Here is a 27,166-nt window from a genome sequence, read left to right as displayed (position 1 = left end):
TCCTTACAATATAACTAATTGGGCAGGGAAGCAACATTATAAATTGTTAACAATATTATTATTAATCGAGAGAGAGGTGCCAATCCTCATGTTCCGAAATAATGATCCAAATGCTTTTTTCCTGTGTCAGATTATCAGATAGGCAATTGTCTTAAATGCTTGAGAAATTTTTTTGTGGTATTAAGGAAATTTTTATTTACTTATTAATTTTGATTTACAAGGATATTGTGTTCGAATGTACTCTAAAATTAACTTCTGTTAAATTTCAGAATGTTTTTCTTAAGATATATTTAAAATTTTCCATCTTCCTGGAAGATCAAAGAGATCCAGTTTGTTTTAATCAGCTGACTCGTAAGTCCACAATTTCCTGCTATATTATGACATCACGCCTTAGTCAAACGACAAATGTAATTATGAACACTTGATTGAATTATGGAAATCCCACTCCACCCTAATCTACATCTCTTGATTCCAGTTTTGCAGCAATGTTTGTTTACTGCTTTTGTAACTATGACGACAGTTTCCCTGCAAACGTCACACTGCGATAAATACCAATAACGGTTGAAATAAGGACAAACGCAAGCGAAATAAATAAATTGCATTCGCTTACAATATTTATTAAGATTACATTATGATCATGAGTGCCTTTTATAACTTCTTGCATGCTTTTAGGATATAATGTTTTCATAATTACTAAAAACTTTAACTTCAAATTCCGATAAAACGTGTTTGCTTCATAAACCAATCATACAATCAAGAAAGGGTCGGCATATAAAAACTGAATCGAAACTGGTAGGATATCAGAACTAAATCAAATTAAGGTGCTTGATATAGAGAGAAATTGCCAATTTGAACTCTGTATTGGAATTCATTGAAATTGGTAAAGGCTTTCGAATTCACTAACATTTAAAATTTCATATTTTTGAAAGAATATTTACCATTGGTTTGAGGGGAAGCCAATACATTGAAAATGTTTTATATGAAATGCTACATCCTTCAGATAAAAAAAAAAGTTAATGCAATTCGTGAGAATTATAGCTCATTTATGTATCTTTTATAAACAATTTTTTTAATTACTGAGCATCGGACTTATTTCAGAAAGTTTAATTGAATTAATTAAGTTTAAATAATTCAGTTTCCTTGAAATCCTGATTTTTTTTTTTTTTTTTTTTTTTTCTTTCAGCATTATTGTGCATCGAGAAATGTTAGGTTCTAGTAATAAAACAACAGGAATAAAATAAATGTACATACCTAATACTCATTTTTTAAGCTGAATTTTCGATTTCAAGGATCCTATATTTATTGTAGTTCATCTGTATATCTTACAAAATAGATGTTCTGATATCTATTAAATATACTGCAAAATCAATTTAATAGATGCATTATGTTATAGTATCGATGGATAAAGAAAAACCTTTTTTCTTGTATAACATTATTAGTAATTTAAGATATATTAAATTTTTCTTGATATATATATATATATATATATATATATATATATATATATATATATATATATATATGAAAACTGCAAGTAAATATCTCACAAATAAAATTTCTTTGCAATATCATCGAATTTTCCTTCAGTTATTTTGTTTTCATAGTAATTCAATACCTTTCTAATTTTCAGTGTAGGATTTCATCTCACTAACATAAATATGCATTACCATATATAAGATCTCCATCATAAAAAGGTATTATTTTTATAATATATTTCTACTAAGCATATTAACTTCTTTTATTGAATATTTTTCAATTCATAATAAATATTGTAATTTTGCTTTTTCTATTGGTAAGAGATTTTTATTTTTTTATAGAAAAAAATGGCTGCTGCTGAAGAGGAACTTGTTTGTACAAGGTTAATATAGAACAATTTATTCACTTTTTAAACAGTAACTTAAGATATAATTAATTAAATCAATGTATGCAAAATATCAAAATTTCATCTCACTATTTTAATGGTTTTTTTGCTTTGAAAATATTAAATTCAGAAAAAAAAATGGAAAAATCTTCAATAGTAAAAGTACATGGGAAAATACTCCATAAACTGAAAATATATCTTTTAACTTAGATTGGCAAAAGCTAAAATTTTGAAATTTCAACTATGAAATTATTTTGTTCTTATGTGTATTTTCCTCTTGTTAATTCTGTTATTTGTTATTAATATTAAACAGTAATGTTTCCTTAAACATTTTATTAGGAATCCTTATTTTATCTTAATTTTTCCAACAGTGAAATGGAAGAATCAAATATGCATACAAATTCAAATTTATATGCTTATTTTTTTAATCAATTTACACGATTTTCTTACTATGATTGACATTCAGTTGTAAGAAAAATAAGCTTTTATATTTATGTAAATAGATGAACCATTTCAAAATGATCTGGAAAATTACAATTTTAAGTGAAAAATGTGAAATTTCAAACTTGTATATAACGTTAAAATAGTTTCAAGTAGAAATTAATAATAAATTTACTAAATTTATTCTAGAATATGTGAGAGTTTTCTAGATTTAAATGTAAATTGTCATTGGATAAGAAAAGGAGCTTCATTATAGCATAAGTTAAATTTGAAATGTTTTTTTTTTTTTATTATTGTTAATAAGTTTTAACAATAAAGAGAATAAGTACAAAAAGAAGATGAAAGGAAGTGTATTATTATATTTTCACAAAAATGTCCATATTCTAATTGCATAAGCTTGCATTTTGAAATATACATTAAGTATTCAAGATATTTTAAGTTCTAAATGTAATTTTTTTTTTTTTTTTAGTTTTCTAAAATGGCCTGTTGTTAAAACAACAATTATGAAATTGCTAAAATTGTATTAAGAAAGTTGCAAAATTGGAGCCTTTTAATTTGAAAAGAAATCTAAGAGAAAATGTTAATTGCTGCTATCTTCTGAGTTTAAAACATGAGAATAAAATTTTTTCTGAAGTATTATTATTCATTTGAATATGCATATGATAAACAAATGTACTAATTTTCAGATATTGGAAAAATTTAAGAAGAATGTGTTTAGTAGGATCAAGTATATCTTGTTGATTATGAATTTAAATATAAGCTTATTAAGATTTAATGCTACTATTGTTAATTATATTTCTGTACAAATAAATTAAATTAGTGTATTTTAACTTCCCATATAATTTTGAAAAAACTTGATTGCATTTATAAAAACTCTACTTAATTTTTTTTTTTTTTTTAATTGACTCAAAAGATTTTTAACACCAGTTAAAAGAGCGCTAGTACTGGAACTTTAGAGTTATTTCATTAATCACTAGTAATGTTTCCAAAACATTGCTTGATATATTATAAATATCAATGGATTAAACTTAAAATATGAAGCTATGAAAAGTTTTATAAAATTAGAATCACCCTCATGACAATATTATATGTGTATGATGAAAATTCAAACAACTCAAGGTGAGGAATACCCATTCCCCTTCCCCCAAAAAAAGTCAATGAAATTAGAAGAATTGCTATAGCAATGCTGTTGAAGCTTAAAGTGTGCAATTATTAATCCTTGGAACACTCATTTGCATTTGGCTTCTTTTCAAGATTACTAGCCAGTTAAGGGAAAGAAAAAATCCTCTCATTTTCTATCACAGATCTATAAGGAAAATCCTTGAACTACAGGAAAACAATTTAAAACCATTTAAAAAGCTACTCTATTCCACAGGTATTCTATCCTATAGAAGTACATGTGTTAGAAATTACAGAGAAATGTTTATTTCATTTACTTAAAAAAAATAATTCAAAAACTGCAAGAATATTAGATTTTTATTCTTAAAATTTTTCTAGAAAAGTGACAATAAAAAAACTAACCAAATTTTCAAAATTCTTAATTACATTAGACATAGAAATTAAATTTCATTAGAATGACAGTTGTTTCTTCCAGCTAATGATGCATCTTCTTATTTTTCTTGGACCATGAGAAGGATCATATAAGCAAATATATGCAAAAAAATCACCTAAAATACTTTTAAAAAAATTCAAGCTGCTGAATTTTTAAATTTAGGAATTCTTTCATTTTTGATGGCATCAGATATAGTTTTAAACAACTATTGTGGTTTTCGTGAATTTCGATTATTGTTAACCCGGCAAAAGCTAAGAAGTACGATTCTGGAGCATACACCGGAGAACACACCTTCATTCCTTCCTCTCACTTTCATTTGATACGTAGTACTGATGGCACATTATTTTTACAAAGGGATTAATTAAACTGAAAGTGGAACCGAATCACGAAATAAGAGAATTTTTTACTTTGGGCTAAATTAAGATAAAATCTTGGAAATTAATTTGGGTTAAATTAAAATATCATTACATATATATATATATATATATATATATATATATATAATTTTTAAAAATTATGCTTGAATTTTTAAAAAAATTTCTAAGAAATTAATCATTTATCTTAAAGAATCTCATCTTTAGCATTTTCATAATATTAATAATTTAATTACCAATTTTGTAAAATACAATTTTATTGATGAAATTATTTAAAGATGGTGAGAATTGCTTTCATTTCAGTAACACTGACTATCAGTTTGATACAGTAATTGGATACATTGAAGATATAATTATTGGTTAGTAATCTTCCTTCTTATTAGTTTGTAGCTTTTTTAACTTTTAATCATTATTTTGTTGTTGCTGTTCATAGAAATTGCTTTATTAATTTTTGTTCAAATAACTGTGAACTTTCTGAACATAAGACAAAAGAAAAAAAATATATCTTTCATTTTTTTCTATAAGGTAAGAATTGAATATTTTATAAATTGTATATTGATATGGTCTAGAATTTACTTCATCAGTTAATAGATTGTCAAATCATTTATTTAATAATCTGAATAGGCTGTGTTTTTACTCATATCACTGCTATGTATTTTTAAGTAGTTGGTCCATTTTTAAAAATGAAATTTATTTTAGAGCATACATGTTCTGTGTAGTTTATTCTTAATGTATGTAGATATTAACGAATTTTTGTTGTATATCAGAACATAAAATGTTATATCCAGATACAAAGCTTCCACCATAAAATATAAATGCTTTGTTATGTTTTCATTGATAAACATGATTTAGTAATGCCATAGGATTCCTCAAACCATAATATATATATCAAAATGAGGAATTAATCTTAAAGTCTTCTAATTCTCTATTTACCCGTTCCACAATTTGTAATTTATATTTTATTATATGTAACTTGTCCTACACACAAACATTTCAAAAAAAATTAATTATTTAATTTTTAATAATTAATTAATTAAAAGATAAATGTTAATTAAATCTGAAATAGTATTTTGTGGTATTTTATATTAAAAGAATCATTTCAAATAACTAAAACAATACAAAAAAAGTTTTTATTCGTTTCCTCAGAATTTTCAAAATGTAGGTGAACTTACAATTTTTAAAATGAATAAACCAATTCATTATTGTCTTGATACTTTTAAACTGAAAATTTCTTTACTAAAATTTTCAAAAATAATTTGCATTTTGCCATTATAACAATAAAAAAAATTAATATGATATTAGACTTTTTTAAAATATTTTTTTAATTACTGATACAATACATGCTGTTATAAAATATTTTATACATGAGATCTGAGTATAAAAAATATAAAATATCTCATTGTGGCATTATTGAAAATCCATATATTTAGTAAAAATAATAGTAAATTAAGTATTAAGGGTATAAAAGTCCACTGTTTCATTTTTTTTTTTTTTACATTTTATACAAATGCACAGCAAAATAAGTATTTATAAAAATAAATACAATATGTAATATATATAAATACAAATTTCCAAAATCTAAAGTAAACATTTGCCATAACTACAAAAATATGAATTAAGTTGAAAGGATTTGCATTGAAATGTTTTATTTTTAGATTATGAAAAATAAAACATTTCATTCATTCATTATGAAAAAGTATTTAAGGAATTAAATTTTCCTGAATAATTTTTTAAAAGAGTAAAACATGGTCATAGAAAGATGTGAAAATATTGCCATTTAGATACATGTTCATTTTGAATTGAAACATATTATATTCTTTTATGTAGATCCAAGCTTTTCAAAGCTACAACATAATTTTATGGAAAAGCATTATGAAAAATTTGAAGAATGTGAAGAAAATAAACTTGAATATATAAATGTATTTAATGCATATGTAAGTATACATTATCTTCTGGTACAAATTGATATGTCAGTAATGTAGTGGCATTTTTAATTCCAACATAAATTTTTAAACATTATATATATTCTCTATTAATTTCTTATTTTTAGACTGAGTTAATTGAAAGGCAGATTGAAGCAGCCTTACTTAAACGAATACCAGGATTCTCAATGAAAGACTTTCTTAAAGATATTACGTAAGTAAGATGAAAAATATTATAACATTTAAAAAAAAATTTAAATTATTAAAAATTATCAAAATAATTCTCCATATTTCTAATTTTATTAATGTTGATTTTAAATTTGACTAATTTTCTTTAATTTTATGTGAGTAACGATAATTAGTTCAAGATTTTGATACAACCTGTTTTATCATTAGACATTTTCAAAAGACTCAAACATTCCATTTAAATAGTAGAAATGATTCAAGATCCAAACAATCAGCAACAGCACCAACTTACTAGTAACTAAAAGTATTGATGTATGAAATTAAAATTTTATACTTTAAAATGATAATCCCCCCCCCTTTTTTTTTTGCACAATATATTTTGAACTTATAAATAAGGTCAACTTTTGGAGGTAAAATTATCTGAAATTATATTTACAAGTAGCTTGTATAGGAATAATTTTTTATATCATAAAATAATTTTAAAATCTTAAATTTAGATTTATTACTGTAAATGTAAGTAATTATCAAATCTATTTGAAAATAAAAAATAAATAAATAAAAATAAAAAAAGATTTATAGATTGTTGTTATATGTATAATTTGAAAATTATTGTGTATTACCGATTTCATTATTGTACATGCTTTTTTTAGAAACAAACAAACAGAATTAGATGGTGATGTATTTGATATGTTGGTCAGCTTTACAGATTTCATTTCATTCAAGGAAATGTTTCTTGACTATAAAGCGGTAGGTGGATAATTAATCTAGATAAGACTTGCTGCATACTTTTTTTAATGCTGTTAAGTGAGCTGTGCATATTTAATTTGAATGCAATAATTTATTTACTTGTTTTATTCCCAGGAAAGAAAAATTTATTTTGAACTAATTTTTAATATTTTATTGTTGTTTCTTTTACAATCTACATATGTACAAGTAAACAATATGTGATTGTTTGTTAAAAATTCTCCAAAAAGGTAAGGAATGGAGACATGAAATTTGCATATTTTTCTGAATTTCATTTCAAAGTCAACTGTGCTATTTTTAAAAATATTTAATTAAATAACAAAAATGAAATCAAACTTAAGAGTTTTATCAATAACTTCTGAAATAATCATCACATAAAAATTATATATCATTTCATAAAGCAAACAGCTCTTTCTAATGTTTTGAATTCAATGCTATAAAAAGTTTTGTTTAATTTCCCAAAATATTAAAATCACCCTAATCAGTGATTTAAACTCATTCAAGAGTTGATTCTGTTTCTTTGAGGGGGGGGGGATATTTTTTCCCCTTGAGGGAGAGGTTTCCATGATCACTTAGATTAATATCATACTTCAAGATACAATTGATCGATTTATAATAGCAGTCAGTAATTTGCCACTTTTTTTCCTTTATTGCATATTATTACAAGAAGGAAGGGGGAGGTGGAAGGAAAAACACATGGAAGGAAAAACACATAGCAGATAACCTAAAAAGTTCCAGTTTTTGATTCTATATCCCAGATTTGAATAAATATTTAGAATGTTCTACTATCAACTAATATTCATATTTAAAAAAAACTTGTGTCTACTTCTTTGTTTATTGTATATCGGATATACACAAAAAATTTATATAATTTCTTTAAGCTTATTCAAATTTGCAAAAGAAAAGTTTTGCTTGTGGTTTATTTTAATTTTGATGCTTTGAAATATAAATATTTATTAGTGTTTAGAATTTCATAAGACACAGCACTAGTTCTGTATAACATTCATTAAAACAACTAATATAAAAATATGAATATATGTAATGATATTTTATAAAATATCATTACATATATATATCTTTCATATGAATAATATAACAAAAACGATTTTCATTTACATAAGTGTGGTATATATTTCATAAAATATTGAAAAAGAGCATTATTCAAGAGAGTCATGTACTTACAAGTAATTTCACTTATAATGCATGTATATTAGAGATATTTTTGTTTTAAAAATTAGAGAGGGAAGCAGAAGAGAGTATGAGCCACTTACAATATTTAAGGATATATCTTAAAATGATATTTATGTAAATGTTAATGGTATTTACAGAGGAATCTAAGTTAAAATTTCTAAATTTTGTTTAATGCTTTAGTTGTTTATGCATTTAAAGAATTGTTTGTGATCTTAATCTTTTTGATGTAATTTTTCTTTGTGATTGTTAGGATTGTAAATATTAATAGCTATTAAACAAAATTACAATTTACTTAATAATATAAAATTATGAGGAACATAACTGTCTTCAAAATAATTTGTCATGAAATTATGATTTTAAGAATAAGCATTAAAATTATCACTGCAGCAAGTGGTAAAATTTTTTTTATTTGAGTAGTATTATTTAATATTTCACTAGAGTATATATAATATAGTAGGATTGAAAGAATTAATCTGATAAACCCTCAATGTAATGAAATAGGAAAAAAAAAAATGTTGAAAAGTTCTGAAATGCACTATGAACGAAAATTAAAATAGAATGCAATGTTAGAAATTGTTCTGCCTAAAGTAAATGTAAAATATTAACACTGTTTAGTGCAATAAATAATCATAAAATTCCAATACTTGCAATGAATTTGTTCTTAATAATATCAGAATAATGAAAAAAGTATGAAGCCTTATACCCCTCATCTTTCTAACTACATTAGTCAAATCCTGCCTATTAAATTAATAATATATGGTCATAAAATTTTATTTCTATCTGCAATATATTATTGATATATATATATATTTCTTTTAGGCAAAAGAAGGACGCACACCGGATTTGTCAATAAATTGCTCTAAAAATGACTAATATTACACATAATTTTTATTTTTTATTAAGTTGTTTGTTTATAAAAATTGTACATATAATTTATTTCTTATAAAAGGTTATCAGTTTCAGTAATAAATTTTATTAGCTTAATTTGCTCATTGTTTTGCACATCATCTGCTTCTTCCCGACATTTTCCCAAGACTTATATGAAATAATTTGCATTTTTTTTTTTTTTTTTAATGGGTAGAGATGTTTTTAAACTTCTTACTTTTTCACTGCATTAATAAATGATACCCAAACAGTATGCCTATATCTTATGAAACTGGTTTCTAAAAATGAATATTTTTTATTTCTAAACTCATAAAATGCAATCAGTGGTTTTATTTATCAAGTTACAGAAATAGTTTTTATATATCAAAGCCAATATACAAGTAGTTCAGTATATAAATCCATATAGACATTTGACCCCTGCAACAAATTTAATATGAATCAATCCACAGGTTTTGGAATGATTGAATTTCAAATCTGACTTACAAATCTCCAAGTTGCTGTAGCTTTTATTCATTTGGGATAGGTATAACAATTATATAAAAGAATTCAGTAATCTTAGTAGTATAAGCATTTTTCTTTTTACAATGAGTTTTAAATTATATTGAAGTATAGAAAAATATTTTCTTATAAACTATGTCTATGGTTTAAAAAATTTTCATTTCTCAGAAATATAAAATTTACCAATTACACAAAATTTTATACATTATTGGGAATTGGCATTTTTCTACTCTATTTACTCATTTTGATTTATAAAATATCTTGTGAATTTATGCAGTGCCAAAAGAAATGGTCTTTTAAACCTAACTAAAATCTATATTATATTTAAACATACGTGTATACTTTTTATTCTAATATGTATACACCATGTATAAATTCAGTCTATTCCCTAGATATCTTTAATATACCATTTTATAAAGATTATCTTAAATCAGTTATTCAGATGCATTGTGTATTGATAAACATATTGTTTACTCAGAAATTAGAAGCAAAATGACAAGTTAAAACATTACAAAAATATTTATTAAATATGACAAATTTTTTACAGACATTAAATCATCAGTACTTCTATCTGAACAAGCCTGGCATTGGTATCGCCAGGCATACGATAAGGAATCATACCAGCAAATGTAATGAGAGCAGAGGCCTGGGATCTCAGATAACTAACATGCTGTAAATAAGAAAAATGTTAAAAACATTTTCATAATACTTAAGATTTATTTATAGATTTCATAAATTAAACTTCATTTGCTATTATAAACTTGTCACTTTTTATGAAACATTTCAAGTAAAATGTAATACAGAAAATAGAAACAGAAGACAATATTTTTAATAAACTAGCTGATACCCGGCGCATTGCTGCTTCAGAAGCAATAATTTTGGAAATATCTTTTGAAATTTAAATAGCTGTCTTATTTAATTATGAATGATAGGAAGAATGATATAAAAAGGAGAGAAGTACAAATAATATTTATTCTATTTTTTGTCTTTATTATTCAAGTGCTTTAGGGTAGACATTTTTTTGTTTTTCCTTCTGCAAAACAAATAAATTTCTCGGTTGTTTGACTCGTAAGCATCCAACATACAAGTGGCCATGTGGAAAACATGGATTTTCTAGGTTCAATCCGCACACATGAAGTGACTGACTTTGTGCCTTGTTGATGGTCATTGAGAATGCAAGTTGAATGGAGAAGCTGCAGTCGTTTGAAATTAAAAGGCATGTCGGTGGGAATAATGGGAATCCATGGAATAGGCACATCTTCACCAATCGACTTTCTGGTCTTATAGCATATTGGTCTTTTGAATCTGATGCTCGTGATCAGGTAGCATATAAATGCTGTCTTTTGATTCTTGCCACATGTTGATCTCAAGATTCTGAAGTACATGAATTTGCGATTTGTAAACAATCTGCTTCATTGCTTGTTTCGATTTATTTCAGAAGCTCGAATTCGCTTATTTCTACGTGCTGCGGTGGTAGAAATATTAATTGATGAACGTTTGAGAGTCACATTTTTTTATTAAACAATTAACACGATATACGCTTGTATAACCGAAATATCCTTTGTTGATTTACTGAATAAATAGAAAAATTACTGTTTGGACTGGAAAGGTTCATTATATATAAATAACTTGACTTGATCGACATTGATAAAAATAATTCTATTTTGTATGTGCGAGATGAACTCTGAATAATATATACGGTTTGCCGCAGACAAAATATTCCAGCAGTCTAGCAGTGCATAAAATACAAATAATCATTTTTATACATTTCATATGATAACTGTACTATGTCTATAACTTTCATCGCAATCAGATGAACGGTCTGGCAATGCATAAGGTATGAACAAATAAAATTTCATTTTTATATATTAGATTATAAAATATTGTCTTTAAATAAATACATGAAAATTTCCTTTTTTTTTTTTTTTTTACCTCAAAAACATTTTTTTTTTTTTTTGGTAAAAAAGGATCTTCAGAAAACAAGCTACAGCATATGATCAGTTGTAAGAAATTTTACATGTTAAAATATAATTTTGAAAGTGGAGAACTGTTCATGTTTCCTGTCACTTTCAAAGTTGCCATGTATATGCTCGATGTTCACTGAACTTTCTGGTTGCAAATCGTTGCTAGTATAATTTTAAAGCAGTTTATCCATTTATAACTCCATGCACCTGTTATCTGCAAGTTCTGAATTTAACTGCAGATAAATACTGTTGCATACTACTTCTGAAAAATAAACCTTATGCCGGAGCAAGATGCTATTAACTTCCTTTAACATCTAAAATTGGCTTTTATAAACACTCTACAATACACAAGTACATGCACACACACATACAAAACACTTTCAATATTTATGTGATTAAAATAAGCACAACTAAAACTACTAAATGGTATGCGTGCAATTTAAAAGTAATTATGAGAATTGTTAATAGATTGATAGATTGTGGAATAAAATTCCACCTAGCATTGACAGATCTATCTATATAGCAAAATGCTTATCTATATTTATTATAATTTTTAGAATATCAGGATAGATTTCCAAGAGGTATTCAATAGAAAATTAGATTTGAAAAAAAAAAAAAACTAATTTAAAAAGAATAAGTAGTACTTTCTGCATTTCATTTTCTTTATAATGTGGAATTCAGTGTCAACAGTACATTAATTTCTATCTTTAAAACTTTTATAAACAATTTTTTTTTTCTTTAAGTTACCCAACAATACATTCAGTACAATGTGTTGAAAGTTGTTAGGTTCCATTAATAAGCAAATTTTGACTTGTATTAAAATGTTATATGATCTTAATATTTATTACCATATGTTCCCTTTTAAGTGTGGATAACTAACCTATTAGAATTCAACTAATTATAATTATCTTACCATCAAGATTTGAGCATTTCAAGAAAGATATTTAATTAAATTTCATTATATATTATATATATTCAAGAAATGTCAAATCTACCTGCTATTACAGTAAATAGTTTTGACAATAAATTAATTTTGTATTTACAAACATTTCTTGAAATGAACTACTTTTATGATTTTGAATAGATTAATAAAGAAAACCATATATTATGACTAACAAATTGTTCCTGTTTAACTTTGGAACTTAATATAGGAAAAGGAATAAAACTAGTAAAATACTTTGTTTCTTTAAGTTTTGAAAATATATACACATTAAATGTAATCACAGCCGAGTTAGGTTTAAAATATTAAATACGTAAAAATAGTTCGAATTTGTATGCTCTTTTAAATTCCATTTATTCTGAAAATTATATTTTGAATTTTTAAAAATCTAAAAAATTATCCAAAAATTTACATATTTGATTTAAAGATCTAAAACATAAAAAGAAAAGTGGCAACATCATTATCAACATAGAACCAAATCTCAAAAACAGTTTATACTCAAAAGATAAAAAAAAAAAAAAATATTTTTAAATACAGCATAGAAATTATAATATTACCAAATATCAATTTAGGAGTGAAAATTACATGCTACTTAGTTTTACATTTCCTAAAATGTGGTGGAGTTTCAACTATTGATGATTTCTGTTCAATAATACTATTTGATAGAATATGGCTAAGTCAGTGTCAATGTACAGTAGAGAAATTTAATTACAGAATAAATCTGGAGAGTACTGAAGCTAAGCATCAGGTAGAGTTTCATTTATAATGCTTTCAAAATTACTTTACATCTTATAAACATTTTTTATTAGCTTACAAAGACCAAAAAATGAGTGTAAATGGAAAATTCAGCTTCATTGTGCAATTAATAACATTTATTTTATTCTATATAGAAAAGTTTTAATTGACTTTCATTGTAATGTTTATAAAGGAAAAAATTACGCTCATATTTCAGATATATTCATAATTTGAGTTTATTAATGTATGTACTTTTAAATGGCAAGAAAGCTAATATTTTTTCTCATTTTAAATAATACTTAAACTATAGATCATTACTAAATATATTTTTAAAGGTAACTTACTTTTTCTTGACTGATATTTTCATTCTTACATCTTGAATTCTGAGCAATGTTAGTAGTTTGTCTTAAAAAGAAAATTGATTTGTTTCAGTTAGATAATATTGAAAAAGATGTCAAACAAGCTAAATTCCTACATATATTTATCTATTTATAAATCTAAAATTTAGTCTTTCTTTCAATCAATATCAATTAGCTGAGTTTCCAATCTTGGTGAAATATAAATAAAAAAAATGATAACTGTTTTTTGAATACACCAGTCTTTTATTTCACAAAGATAGGATTCTCAATGCATAAAATATATCATGAATATTAGTATTATTTTATCTACAAATGAAAATGAAATGCCCTCTTATCCTTAAAATAGACAACAATTTCAATGATAAACTCATTAAAATGTAACATAATTTAATGCTAATTTCATAAAAAAAACTAATGAAACATGGTTTGCAAACAAATACAAACTCATTTTTTATACTCAAGCAGTTCATAGATCAAACTTCAAAGCAAAAGCTGGAATGTAAATGCATTCTAATTGATGCTTTCAAAGCAACCTTTTTATAAAATTAAAATTTTATCAATATGTATTAATACAAAGATAATATATTTATGATAAATAATAGTAAATATCAATTATAATCACATACATTACAATAAAAATTTATATGTGAAAATATAATCATCATAAATTCATTTTCAAACATTTTTTTAAAAAAAATGTTTTTCTTTTATAAAGGTCTTTATTTTTTAGGAATTACTTCAAATCAGAAAATATAATAAAAGACTCATAAGGATCATATTTATTTAATGATAGAATGATAAATTCAAAACATAAAGATGGTTATTTGAGTCATTAACGAATTATAGTTTAGGCAAGACTTCCAAGTTCTTTCAAAAACTCATAAAGATGATGGGGGGGGGGGGAGCACATCGAAATGCCCAATTAGCATTTTCATTTTTAAAAAAGCTTTTTGAACTATACAATGACAAATCTAAGCATAGATCCAAATTTTGAAAATTACCATTTTGAATACCTATGACTATTTAGATGATTAAAACAATAATTTCTGGTTTAAAATAGAAACTATCTTACTTAGTAGTTAGGCCACAAAATAGATGACGTAAAAAATGATTGCTTTTTTTCCCCCAATGAATTTTCTTAAAAAAGAGCACAATAAAGTTTTTGCCAACAAACAACAAACTGTCAGTTCTGCTCAGAAACATTTTTTTAAAAAACAAACATATAAGATTACAAAATTAATAACATTTAGATTGTTGGGTAGTTAGACATTAATTTTCTTTACACTTCATCTTTTATTTTACAATTTTTTCAATATATTAATGACTAGTTATATTATATATATATATATATGTATATGAGGTATTTCTCACTTTGCTTTCTTATGTTCTGCATATAAAATGTTCATAGTTGCAAGCAAAATATCTGGGAAATTTCTTCGCACCTAATAAAAATTTAAAAGTGTTACTTCTTGAAATGGATTAAAACATGAAGAAAACAGTTTTTATTTTCAAAATTTTTTACCTCTTCTGAATACGATGTGAAAACTGTAACTTTCTGCTCTACTTCCTGATTATCAAATGGTAAGAGTTTCAAACTTTTTATGGTCTAAAGAGAAAAAATATACATAATTAGATGAAGCCACATTTAAAAAAGTTACAAAAATAAATTTGTATTTGAAAATAATGTTTAAAAATTTTAAATCTTACCTTGAGTATTCAAAATAATGTATTTTTAAAAAATTCAATCAAAAAAATTTCAATATTCTGAATTTAAATAAATTCAGAATATGTACATTTACTTCATATAAGTATTTTCTGAGATATATAAAAATGCACTTTAAATTGCTGATTAGAATATTATGTAGTGTAATGCAAATATATCATAGAAAGAAATATGCAAAGGAATGAAAATTTTAAAAGCATAGGCTATGTACATAGTTAGTACAAATATATTAGATATAAAGAGAAGTCGACTAAAGAAAAAAAGATTCATGAAATCAATATAGTATTGTACCCCTATTACAGTTATAATTATAAAATAACACAAATATCTAGCATAATAAAGGAAATACATCAAAATTAATCAATCTTAGGGATAGCTGATGACAAAAAAGCGACACCAAACTTCTTATAAATTAAAACTATCACTAAGGTACAATGAGAAAAAGAATTACAGATCCTAAGAGAAATAATTAACTTAAATACCAAAATTGAAAACACAAAACAACTTCCTATCATGGTAGTTATTACAAATTCAACCCTTAGATATCTCTTACTTGAAAAGAACTTTGCATCAACTCAAAACCATTAATTTCTTTATCAGGACTTAAAATTTCAGAAGTGTTTTAAATTGAAACACATGCAGCTATGAGCTATTTTAGAAGCTGTCACAATAATTGTTCACAATAATTATTATTATCAATCTGAATGACCAAATACCACAATAAACCAGATAGAATGAGAAAATAAATAAATGTTTCAATGCAAAAGAAGGTTACCTTATTTTTGACAGGATTTTTTTTTAAATTATCTAATAATTCAAAAAAAAATTATATACTATTAAAATTATGTTTATCAAATATAGCATATTAAAGAAATGATGGAATTAGAGCTATAAATATATCAGAATAAGAGGGTGCATATTTGGTAATTTTGAATTTTAATTAGTATCATAATGCAAGAAGTGTAATAGAGACGTAATCATATTGTAGTAATTACCATCAACTAGAAGTACTATTAAATTGTACTAACAATTACTGAACAATTGAGTTTGAATTCAGAAATATCATCTTAGAAACAAAACTGTAGTAGTAGATCTATTTTGAAATGAGAAATTGCTATTGCTCATGCTATATTATATATATATAGCTTTCCAAGTAAATTAGATTTGTCTCCTTTCAAATTATAAAGAATGAAAGAATGTACAGTTCAGCATCAAAGTACATATTAGCATGAGTAACATTGAATGATAAATACTGATCTGAATAAAACATATCTACATACAGTTACTCATGATTTCTTCGGAAGGCAAACATTTTTGTTATCAATTAAACACAGTAAATGTGGGCATTTAATGTAATGAATATTAATTTGATTTTGCTTCATTACTTCATAATTTCAAGCATGTTTTTCAATTCACTATAATTTTTTTTGTTACATACACATTTTTCTAGACAACAATATGGTGAAATCATTAATATTTTTATCTTTATAATGAATTCTCTTATACATATAAATAAATATACTAACTTTTAAAAAGCATAATGGTTTTAAATATGCCCTCTCTTTGCAAATTTTTATATTTTCATATCAATGAACAGTATTAATAAGTAACAAATAATTTTGTGTAATACACATCATTTATGCAATAAAAAAAGTAATGCATGATAAAATATGAAACAGAAAACTAGTCTCATAGAACAGCATCAGCTTTTATGATCGTTCATCAACACTTTTGATTGATGTAGGATCTTTTCATGGGTTTAAATAAATGAAAATTTGAGATGCCAATTCCAAGATTGTATGGTGGGTTCTTCTAAATTTCCCAATCCTATCTTTACAGTTTCATATGAATGTACCAATGGCCTTTTATGAGTGGGATTTTTTAAATTGATCCGTTGCTGGGACAAATACTTGAACATGAATGGCAAATAAACTCCAGATTAATAAATTAGCAATATTTTCATGTCCATTTTATATTGTCATTCTTTGCATTTTTTTATTATTGTGTGCAAAATTATGTGCCTTATTGATATCCCCTCATATCTCATAACATACATTGTTTATGTTTAGTTTAAATAACTTTCTCAGAAATGATAGATGAAACTTTACATAAATATATGAAAATGAATTATACATATTCATATTAAAATTTAACATAAATATTTCTTTAAAGATGAGTCTCTATTATTACTTTAAAATATTTTCATTGACATCAAACAAATATATATAATCTAAAAAACTACCATAAATATTAGAATTTAAAACTATTACTTACATCTAAGGCATCAACATACTGGTTATTGTGGTAGTAATTAAAAAATTGCATTAGATCTAATAATAAGAAAAATGTAGCTATGGTTTCTGGATTTGCAGTGTGACCTTGCATTCTATATCTGAAATATAAAACCAAAAAGATGTTAAACCTCACAATGGGTAAATATATATTTAACAAATTGCATAATTCTTAGAATGGATCATAGAATTATGAATCTAGATAATCAAAATATTTTTCTAAAACAAAATATAAAAAGAAACTATCTTTATTATTTAATTATCTTAAAATAATACTAAACACTATTTCCTAAGTTTTTCATATATTATGAATTATTAGTAATATAATTCATAATTTACTTTCGAGAAGAGGTATCAAGAAATTTCTTATTTTGTGCTCGGGGAATATTAAAAAAAATTATTACATATGTATGTTTGTTAAAGAAATATATATATATATATATACAAAAATCTAAATTTCAGAGAAATGCATTAGACATATAAAAGAATATTAAAATAACATATTATATATATAAAACTTGATTTCTGTGGCTCAAAGAAATCTGAGTATTATAAGTTAAAATTTTTCAAAAAGGAGTTTTGGAATTAAAGGTGCTGGTTATATATTATATGCTCTTTCTTTCTTGAATTAATTAACTATTCAAATTGAAATTTTTTTCTAATTTTAGTTTTAACAAATTATATACATAGATGACCAAGTAAAATTCATTAAATTAATAATTTTTAGTGTTTGTTGATGAAATCATCATATGGCTTTCACGGAAATCAAAATTTTTTCTTAAAGAAGTACTGAATACCAACACCTCTCCATTAAAACACAGTAGTAGATCGGCCAATTATTTGAGACAAGGCTAAAATAAAGGGTTAATAGAAGCCCTCTCTCTCTCTCTTCTTTTTTTTCACTCATTGCTTACTAATACAAGGATTAATGAGCAGTAAAAATATAAAAGCTTAGGTTTAGAGACAGAAAGAGATTGAATTAATATCTGAATTTGTATCATATTTTTCATGACCACTTCTAATGCATGGACAATTAATTAAAATTATATTGAAACAGATTTTATTGTATAAGTTAAGATAGCATTATAAGGATTACCAAAAATTTATTTTTGCCATTTTCAAATAACACAATAACATTTAACCACTAATTTTTATTTTTATATTATTGCAAGTATTTAAATTAATAAAACATTAAAAAAATCAACAAATAATGGCTTATATACATATTTAATTTTAAAAGTGAAAACAAATCTTCAGAACTTCCATCCCTTAAGAGTTAAGAATTTATTAAATAATAGTTCATTTCACATTTTTCATCCACAAAGAGAAAATCTAAGATGACAGAAATTTGAATCAAACATACATAGAACAGAACAGAACAGAACAAAAAAAACTTCTTTGATTGTTATACAATTTGTTAATAGAATATTTTTTAGAGGTTTGATATTAAAATACAGCTAACAAAGAATTTCAAGGAAAAAAATATTCTAACAGTTCACAAGAAAAAAGATTTAATACATAAATGTATGCATATTTTAATCAGGCTACAAATGAAATCATTACCACGTACTAATAAAAAATTCACAACACTTTATGATATCAAGAATGTTCAAAATATTAATCAAGACTCTGCATGATGTAAAACATTCCAGGTGCAAATATTTTTTAAGGAATTAAATGAATTTAATTTTTAATAAATTAATTAAAAAGTTACTAAAAAGAAAAATAAATTTCTTCTAACCTTTTATGCATTATAAAATAAAAGTGTTAACAATTTTTTTAAATATTTATTTTCTTTTAATTTATATAAAAAAAATAAGAGCACTTACCTTTCAGCAATACTTAAAGCCACATTTTCAAGTCTTTGTCGATTGGATCCAACTACATTCACTTGTGGAACTACTTGACTGAGTAGTTTGTTCAAAATTTCTATGACTTTATCATGTTTCTAAAATAATCAAGATAAGTGTAACTAAACAATGCAAAATTTATAAAACAAAATTAAATACTAATTATTTTTTTCCCCAACTTAATAGGTTTGCAAAAAATTTTAAGCAGACGAATTTGGAAAAAATAAAATAAAAATCTGTTGAATTCAATAAAACTCTAACATATTACTTTATATAAGTTTTTGTCTGAATATTCAAGATCTAAAAAAATTTAATCAGCTAACATAATGAAATCCCTTTCATTTATGTTGCATAATCCTTTTCTCTATTCAAAGTAATTTTAATATTTTCGAAAGTTATCCTATTTGAACAGGAAATTTCTTAATCAATACTGAATTATATTTTCATAAAAAACTGGACCAATTGCAAGGTTGTAATTTTAAATAAAGAATGAAAAATTCTTGGAAGTATATCTGTATTTTAGAATTAATTTAAAAACAATCAAAAGATAAAACAAGGATAAAATTTAGTTACGAAAAAAGTTTGGAATATGACGATTGCTGAGAAATCAAAAACTAAAAAGTAAAAAAAAATAACATACACCTTGAAAAATAAAAGGAGATACAAGTATATTGCCCATTAACATTATAAGCAAAATCACAGACACTAAGAATCATCAAATGTACTATAGATATAACCTAAATGATACAAAGAAACAAACAAAACAAAAAAAAAGACATTGTAACAAAATTTTGATATAAAACTATTAAAAGTTTGTCAAAACACAAATAAATAATAATTCAATATTTTATGGATTCTTCATATAAAGAAAATTGTCTTTTTACTAATATTTGTACTACAGTCTTTTTTTTTTTTTTTTTTTTTTTGATTAACGAAAACCAACTAATCATTTAAGACTATTTGCAATAATATTTGCTAAGTAATAAAATCAACATTTTACTTTTTTTTTAATCAAACATTTCCTCTATTATTAAACTTACACACAACAGCCCACTAAAGATTATTTGAAACAAAAATGCAAAGTCTATAACTTTAAATCAGTCCCCCCCCCCTCCCTCTATATATACTTAACAATAAAGCTAATATTCTTCACACAATAAATGAAATATATTTCTAACCAACTTCTTATTCAAAACAAGAAGTGAAAAACAGTTGCGTTTTTTTTCCTCCCCTATATTCACACATTAATGTATATATTGCTTATAAAGGGAATAATACATATGTATATTGTTTAAAAAAACTGATCATGTAATAAGATTTCAAGTCGGCAAACATAACAAAAGTGGTTATTATTCTATATTCTAATAAATATTACTTTTCAAAAAATGTTCATCTTATATTCACAGAAGCATGTATTCTTACCTTGGCAAGATCGTATAATTTGATAGCATCTTCATATAAGCCTTTGTTCTCACTGTCAGTGGCCACTATTTCTATTATAGTTTGAGTGTCACTGAGGAATTTGTCAACAGCACCAGGCTAAATTAAAAAAAGAGCACCATAAAATTTATTCCATTTATTACAAAGTAACATATAAAAATCAATATTTCCATCTAAAACGAAAGAACATATTAAATTAAAATCAATTGATTCAGATATATTTATTGGTTTTAAGACTGATTACATATCTTAATGAACTAACAGTTTATGTAATGAAGATATGAGTATCTGAAATTTACAGAAGCTTTTATAAGATCATAGGAAAAAAAATCTGACTGAAAAGAAACCAAATCATGGCCTCAGAATGGAGATTAGTATCAAAGATTATCACAGAAAAAAAAAAAACTTTATTTAAAGAATAATTATATAAAATTATACATTTTGGAAATTAAAAAAAGAATTTAACATGAACTTTGAACCATTGTTAAATGGCTAAATAATTACAAGTAAATGAGTGTTTGACAAAAACTCTATAACTATTAAAAAAAAAAAAAACTTTTTCATGTCCTTTTTTGTGTTCCATTTCACTAAACGAAAACTTTCATAAAAAAAGTAAATTGAATATTTTAAATTTTTATTTATGCCTGCCTCACTGAGTGTCAATGATGGCTGAAGTTGAAAGATTATGAATGCCTTTAACAGGAATTCAAAAACTTTGAATTTTTTTATAAAGCATATGTTCCTTTTTTTTATGTAATAGAATATGTTTCATTTTAGAATAAATTTACCCCTTCCCTGCCATCCAACAGATTTTTTTAAAAAAAATCTATAATAAGTACCTTTACATAAATCTATGATAAGTACATTTTAATAGATATAGTAAAAAAATATTTTAAAGGAACAATAATTGGCAATTGGTAATTTTTTCAATATTAGAAAGAAAAATATTAAAATAGATGTATAATATACCTTTCTACATCCATCAGGTTCAATTTTTCCAAGTAGCATTTCATACTATACAGAAAATAGCAAAACACAATTATTAAATGTCAGTTATGTAGATCTACTACAAAACAAAACACATTAAAAAATTAATTAAAATTTAGTAACTTACTTCTTTTGTTTCTAAAACAAGTTCACTGACACAGGCCATAAACAGATTTACACCTCGGCCACTTTTCAAGTCCCTACAATGAAGTAAAATAATAGAAAAGTGTCAAGAAAACAAACTGGGACAGATAAAAAATAAATTAATTAATAAAAAACAAACATATTAATGGAAAGAATAATTACTAAATTTTAAGTATAAAAAATAAAAGTATGCAAAATTTTCAGTATTCTTAAATCAAAGATATGAATGAATCAAACAGAGAAGCTTCTTATAAAACTAATAGGAATTCAGTTTAACATGAAATATTTTAAACAAATAAGAAACAAAAAAAATTTTATTAATTGCATAGCATTAAATGTCATAAGTTGTTTTTCAAAATTATGTTAAATTTGAAAAATCTCATACAAATAATTTCATTTGAAATACACACAATCATTATTTTTACAAAAGAGAAATATTACTTACTCCTAATTTTGAAATTAAAATTATACATGCAAATTCACAGGATTTCATTAAAAAAATTCAGATATTAAAATTTAAATTATTTTATATTTATATATTTAGAAATTTATTTAATAAAACTATTACAAAAATTCAAAGTTTACATGAGAAAATTATCAAAAGAAATAAAAAATAATTTAGATATTACTGGAGTATTATAATAAAATTTTCAACATAAATGTTTCGAAAAAGGAAAGGCAAATTAGAATTCATTGAAACATATGATTATTCAGTGAAGCATATTGAATATTGAAAGGAGCTTTTCCCCCTCTAAATTACTAATACATTCATAAATTGGAAGGGAAAAAAAGAGTATTCACATCAAATTTTAAATTCATTTTTGAAATACAAAAACTTACGATAGTAGCTGGCAAGCATTTTTTTTTAAATATAAAGTTGTAAAATAATCAAATTTTACATTAACAGAAAAAAGTAAAGCAATACTTTTTAATTTAATTTATATCAATTGAATTTGATCTTTAATTAAAAAATGGATTGACACATAGATTTTTTTTTATTAAATCTTTTACATCACACTGCCTATTTTGTTCATTTTATTAGAAATTTATTGAATTGAATACAAAATTTACATTAAAATAACTCACTGGGGAACAAATAATTTTATTAAAATTAACGATATTTGAAAATATACCTCAAAATGTAAAAGTACTGTAAAGCTTCACGAGGATCTGTAACTTCAAATTTTTTGGTATACATCATAAGAAGACGAGAAAGATTCAGCCTTCTCATAGGTGGCTTATCAGCAGATGCTTTAGATACTAAAAAAATAAAGAAAATTAACACATAGAATTTTTTTTAATTATTACAAAGTAATGAATTTAAGAAAATAACTAAAAAGCAAGTGATTCAAAACAAAGAAGCACCTCTTGTCATAGTGAACACATATGAAACTACCTATATTTTGTGAAATTGCTTGATCACATTTTTTTTCCTCCTAAAAACATTATGCTTTATTTAAGCAGTGAACTTTAAATTTTTAATTACAATACTAATTGCATTAATAATTGCTTCTTGGAAATGCATTTCAATATATAAAAACTACTCACAAACGTCAATAAAACTTGAGTATCATTTAAAATTACATAATAAAATTTTTTATTTCAATTATAATTAAATAGTTTAATATCCATCTTATAACAAAATGTAATTATTTTAATAATTAAAATAGAGAAGAAAATTGGAACATAATCCAAATTGAAAAAAGAATTTATATAAACAACATTATTAGATAAAGCGAAAAACCTTGGTAACAAAGAGACAAAATTCTAGATATATATATGTGCAAAAGGCTGTATATTTGTTCAAATATTAGTATAATAAGAATTATTTTAAAAATACATTAGTAACATTAGGTTACAAGCAAAAAAGTGAAAATATTAAAATTAATTGTTGGTAGTAAATGAATAATAAAATCTTTCATATTTATTTTTCATTAAACTAATTTTGAAAACCTGTAAGTCATCCATGCTTCTTGTAGATGTTTCTACTTATAAGCTGCTTATACATTTTATTGATACAATTTTTTTTTTTATATATATATAAGTAAAGTATCCAATTTTACAAGCTCTATTTGCTTAATAATTTCAACTGACACGAATGGCAAAACAAAAAAAATAACTGGTCGTGATAAGTATATTTAAACATTACAAAATATAAACATTTGGGCAAAGTTGCATTTTCTAAAACTAATTTTGTCATAATAACTATTTCAGAAGTATGTTTCATATTTTTATTATTCCTCTATTTATATTATTACACATAAATAAACAAAATTACATATAGGTGGATTTAAAATTGGTTCAGAAACATTACATGAAAAATTTTGAATAAAACACTAGCATATAAAAAAATTGACATGCAAATGCATTCATTTATTCTATATAGAAACCACAGATGAAAAAAAAAAAATTTAAGGTGTAAGTCATGGCACTATAATATTTTACAGCAGTATTTTGCAGTCCTGAAAAGTAATTTTCCACAATGTATTTTCTCTTCTATAACATAGTTAGATAAAAAGGGGGAGAGGTGCCAGAAAGCTTTTAAATGTTCTAATTGTAATTATTTTTTCTCCCAAACTTAAATTCGGTTTCCAAAATGCATGAAAATTACAATTTAAGAGTTTTAGTCATATGTCATTAAAGTTTCACATATTTTTAAAGAAAATTAATGAACACTCACATAAAGGTGCATTGCAGCTAGTTGATGTAGCAAGTAGATTTAATTCATATAAAACTATGGCAACATGCACAGCATGACAACGAAGCGTTTCTATTCGGAATAGAAATTCAATTGCAGCTTCAAACTGCGCAGTAAGGAAAAGAACTTGGAAATATAGATAAGGTTGTTGATAGGCGTTAAAATGTGTTTCTCCTGAAAATAAATATCACATGAAAATAAGGAACGTTTCATAAATATCTAAACAGATCATAACTGTAATTTATGCTTTGTAATTGCAGATTTAATATACAAAGTTTACAAGATCATATTTACAGATATGGTACAGGCTTAGAACAAAGAAAACTAAAACTTTGTAAAATAATAAATTGTGATAAACATTAACACTATAACGCAAAATAATTATGATTAACTGAACAATAAAATAGGGTTGCCAGGTGTGAATGACTAAACACCGCCAAAATGCTTTCAAAGAAAATTCTCTCATGCAGTAATAACAGTCTCATGCATTTTCATTAGCTACAATCCAGAAATTTCACGGGAAAAAACAACTGTCATAGAAATTGACTGATCAATACAGAAAAAAAGCAAAACAGGTAGAAAATGGGCAAGTTTCCTAGATTACACAGTTTCATCTTTTACTCTTGCAATGTTCAGCAATTTTAAGATGGGGGGGGGGGTAAGAAACTTAAAATTTCCTGTATTTTCCCAGTTTTAATAGAAATTTTCAAATTTTTTGGCATTTTCCGATTTTTAGATTAATTGTACTTTCCCAGTTCTCCTTACATTGTTGCAACCCTGATCTGAAAAAAGGAATAAATTTATACAAATATGTTTGAGATATCAAAAATACTTCAGAATTATTACATAAAAGAAAATTAACCAATCTCAAGAAGAATAAAATTTGAATTTAAAAACAATGAAATCTATGTTTTTTGCAAAAATATGTCATGTCAATATTAAATATTTTCCTTAACAAAATATAATTTTAACCATCTACTTTATTATACAAAATTTAAGATTGACTTCAAATTCTTGTTCCTCCACTACTTAATTCATAAAAGGATTTTTTATGAATCTTTTAAGATTTTTTTTAATAAAAAATTAAAGAAATGAGAAAAAAAATCTTTAAGAAATTGAAAGGATTTCTATACTCTAAATATTTTTATTCTATACTAAGCTTGTAAAGAAAGCAAGGCATATTTCATTATACTAAAAAAGGAAAAAAAAAACTTTTCAAACATATGAAATTCACTAAAAAATAGAATGAGTAAAATCAACTAATTAGTAAAGACAAAGTTATCCATTAATAAAAATTCTAAGAGTATGTACATAAAAATATCTGCTAGAAACATAAATAGTTAAACAACTTCCAAAATATTTTTTAGGAAAATAAATGAAACTTTTTTATTAATTTACTGTCACAAAATTCTTACTCATTCATTTATTTTCACCAAAATAATAGTTCTCACATTGAATTTCTATTTTATTGATAGTTTTGCAGCAAACTTATTGAAAGAATCTATAAATACTGCACATAAGTTGTTTTTCAAAATTATGTTAAATTTGAAAAATCTCATACAAATAATTTCATTTGAAATACACACAATCATTATTTTTACAAAAGAGAAATATTAATTACTCCTAATTTTGAAATTAAAATTATACATGCAAATTCACAGGATTTCATTAAAAAAATTCAGATATTAAAATTTAAATTATTTTATATTTATATATTTAGAAATTTATTTCTAAACCTCGACCAAATTACAATAAATATTATTTAATATATCATAAGAACTTTGAATTTTCAGCTAAAAATTATCAATGCATTTGAATACATATTAAAAGATATGAAAATGCCAATATTTCATAATCATACAAATAACATGTTTAATTTACATCCCTGAAACAGTGTACAGAGAAAAAAAGTTAAGAGATTTGAAAATATAAGGAAATAGACAATTTTAGATTATTTAATTTCATGCTTAAATTTAACTAGCATTATTTAATAATTAGAAAATTTTAAAAAGAATTACATTTTTCTTTTATGTACATAGTAAAATTTTGTAACTGTAAACATTATAATGTGTCAATACAAAACAGGAAAATACCATATTCTTCCAGTAATTGCGTTTGCAACTTTGAAAAAGTGAAAGCATCTTGAGGTGAATTTCCAGCCTCTTCCTCAGGCCGTAACTGACACAGTTTCATCCATAAGTAATCATCAGTTTTGTCCATAACTTCAGGATTATTATCAGCAGTTACACATCCAAGAATACAATAAACAGCTCTGAAAGTTAACATATTATATATATATAATAGCCATATTTTTTTTTTGTGTGTGTGTGTTACAGTTGAATAAAAGTTTCAGAAATGGAAGGAATTATCAGCAATTCATA

The 27,166-nt window shown here is 24.1% G+C and overlaps 2 protein-coding genes across 3 annotated transcripts in view; one reads left to right on the top strand and one right to left on the bottom strand.

Moving 5' to 3' along the window:
* Positions 1-638: 638 nt before the first annotated feature.
* On the top strand, positions 639-9,255 carry LOC129958151 (ADP-ribosylation factor-like protein 2-binding protein). The gene is made up of 8 exons (XM_056070381.1): positions 639-880; positions 1,631-1,694; positions 1,818-1,858; positions 4,532-4,587; positions 6,056-6,162; positions 6,279-6,364; positions 6,987-7,083; positions 9,091-9,255. The coding sequence occupies exons 3-8, from the start codon at positions 1,824-1,826 to the stop codon at positions 9,142-9,144; spliced, it is 435 nt and encodes a 144-aa protein (XP_055926356.1). The 5' UTR covers positions 639-880; positions 1,631-1,694; positions 1,818-1,823; the 3' UTR covers positions 9,145-9,255.
* An 899-nt stretch (positions 9,256-10,154) lies between these two features.
* The window catches only part of LOC129958139 (nuclear pore complex protein Nup93-like), a 42,672-nt gene continuing 25,660 nt past the window's right edge, over positions 10,155-27,166 (bottom strand). For both annotated transcript variants that reach the window (XM_056070368.1, XM_056070360.1), the window contains exons 13-24: positions 26,879-27,057; positions 24,768-24,959; positions 23,221-23,347; positions 22,071-22,143; positions 21,926-21,970; positions 20,939-21,055; positions 19,496-19,614; positions 17,650-17,767; positions 15,175-15,258; positions 15,024-15,094; positions 13,638-13,698; positions 10,155-10,324 (exon numbers count right to left, since the gene is read on the bottom strand). In XM_056070368.1, the coding sequence (XP_055926343.1) occupies positions 10,205-10,324; positions 13,638-13,698; positions 15,024-15,094; positions 15,175-15,258; positions 17,650-17,767; positions 19,496-19,614; positions 20,939-21,055; positions 21,926-21,970; positions 22,071-22,143; positions 23,221-23,347; positions 24,768-24,959; positions 26,879-27,057 (1,306 nt within the window). In that variant the 3' untranslated portion in view covers positions 10,155-10,204. The remainder of the gene's footprint in view (positions 10,325-13,637; positions 13,699-15,023; positions 15,095-15,174; positions 15,259-17,649; positions 17,768-19,495; positions 19,615-20,938; positions 21,056-21,925; positions 21,971-22,070; positions 22,144-23,220; positions 23,348-24,767; positions 24,960-26,878; positions 27,058-27,166) is intronic.

The sequence above is a fragment of the Argiope bruennichi genome, chromosome 2 (assembly GCF_947563725.1).
Source record: "Argiope bruennichi chromosome 2, qqArgBrue1.1, whole genome shotgun sequence".
NCBI classification, from domain to species: domain Eukaryota; kingdom Metazoa; phylum Arthropoda; class Arachnida; order Araneae; family Araneidae; genus Argiope; species Argiope bruennichi.
This window is presented reverse-complemented; position numbering and strand designations above follow the sequence as displayed.

Bases quoted from the DNA above. Each gene is read 5' to 3' on its own strand.
- LOC129958151 (XM_056070381.1), top strand. From the start codon at position 1,824: ATGGCTGCTGCTGAAGAGGAACTTGTTTGTACAAG. The intron at 6,163-6,278 runs GTAAGTATACAT...TCTTATTTTTAG, and splicing joins TAAATGTATTTAATGCATAT to ACTGAGTTAATTGAAAGGCA. The intron at 7,084-9,090 runs GTAGGTGGATAA...TATTTCTTTTAG, and splicing joins TGTTTCTTGACTATAAAGCG to GCAAAAGAAGGACGCACACC.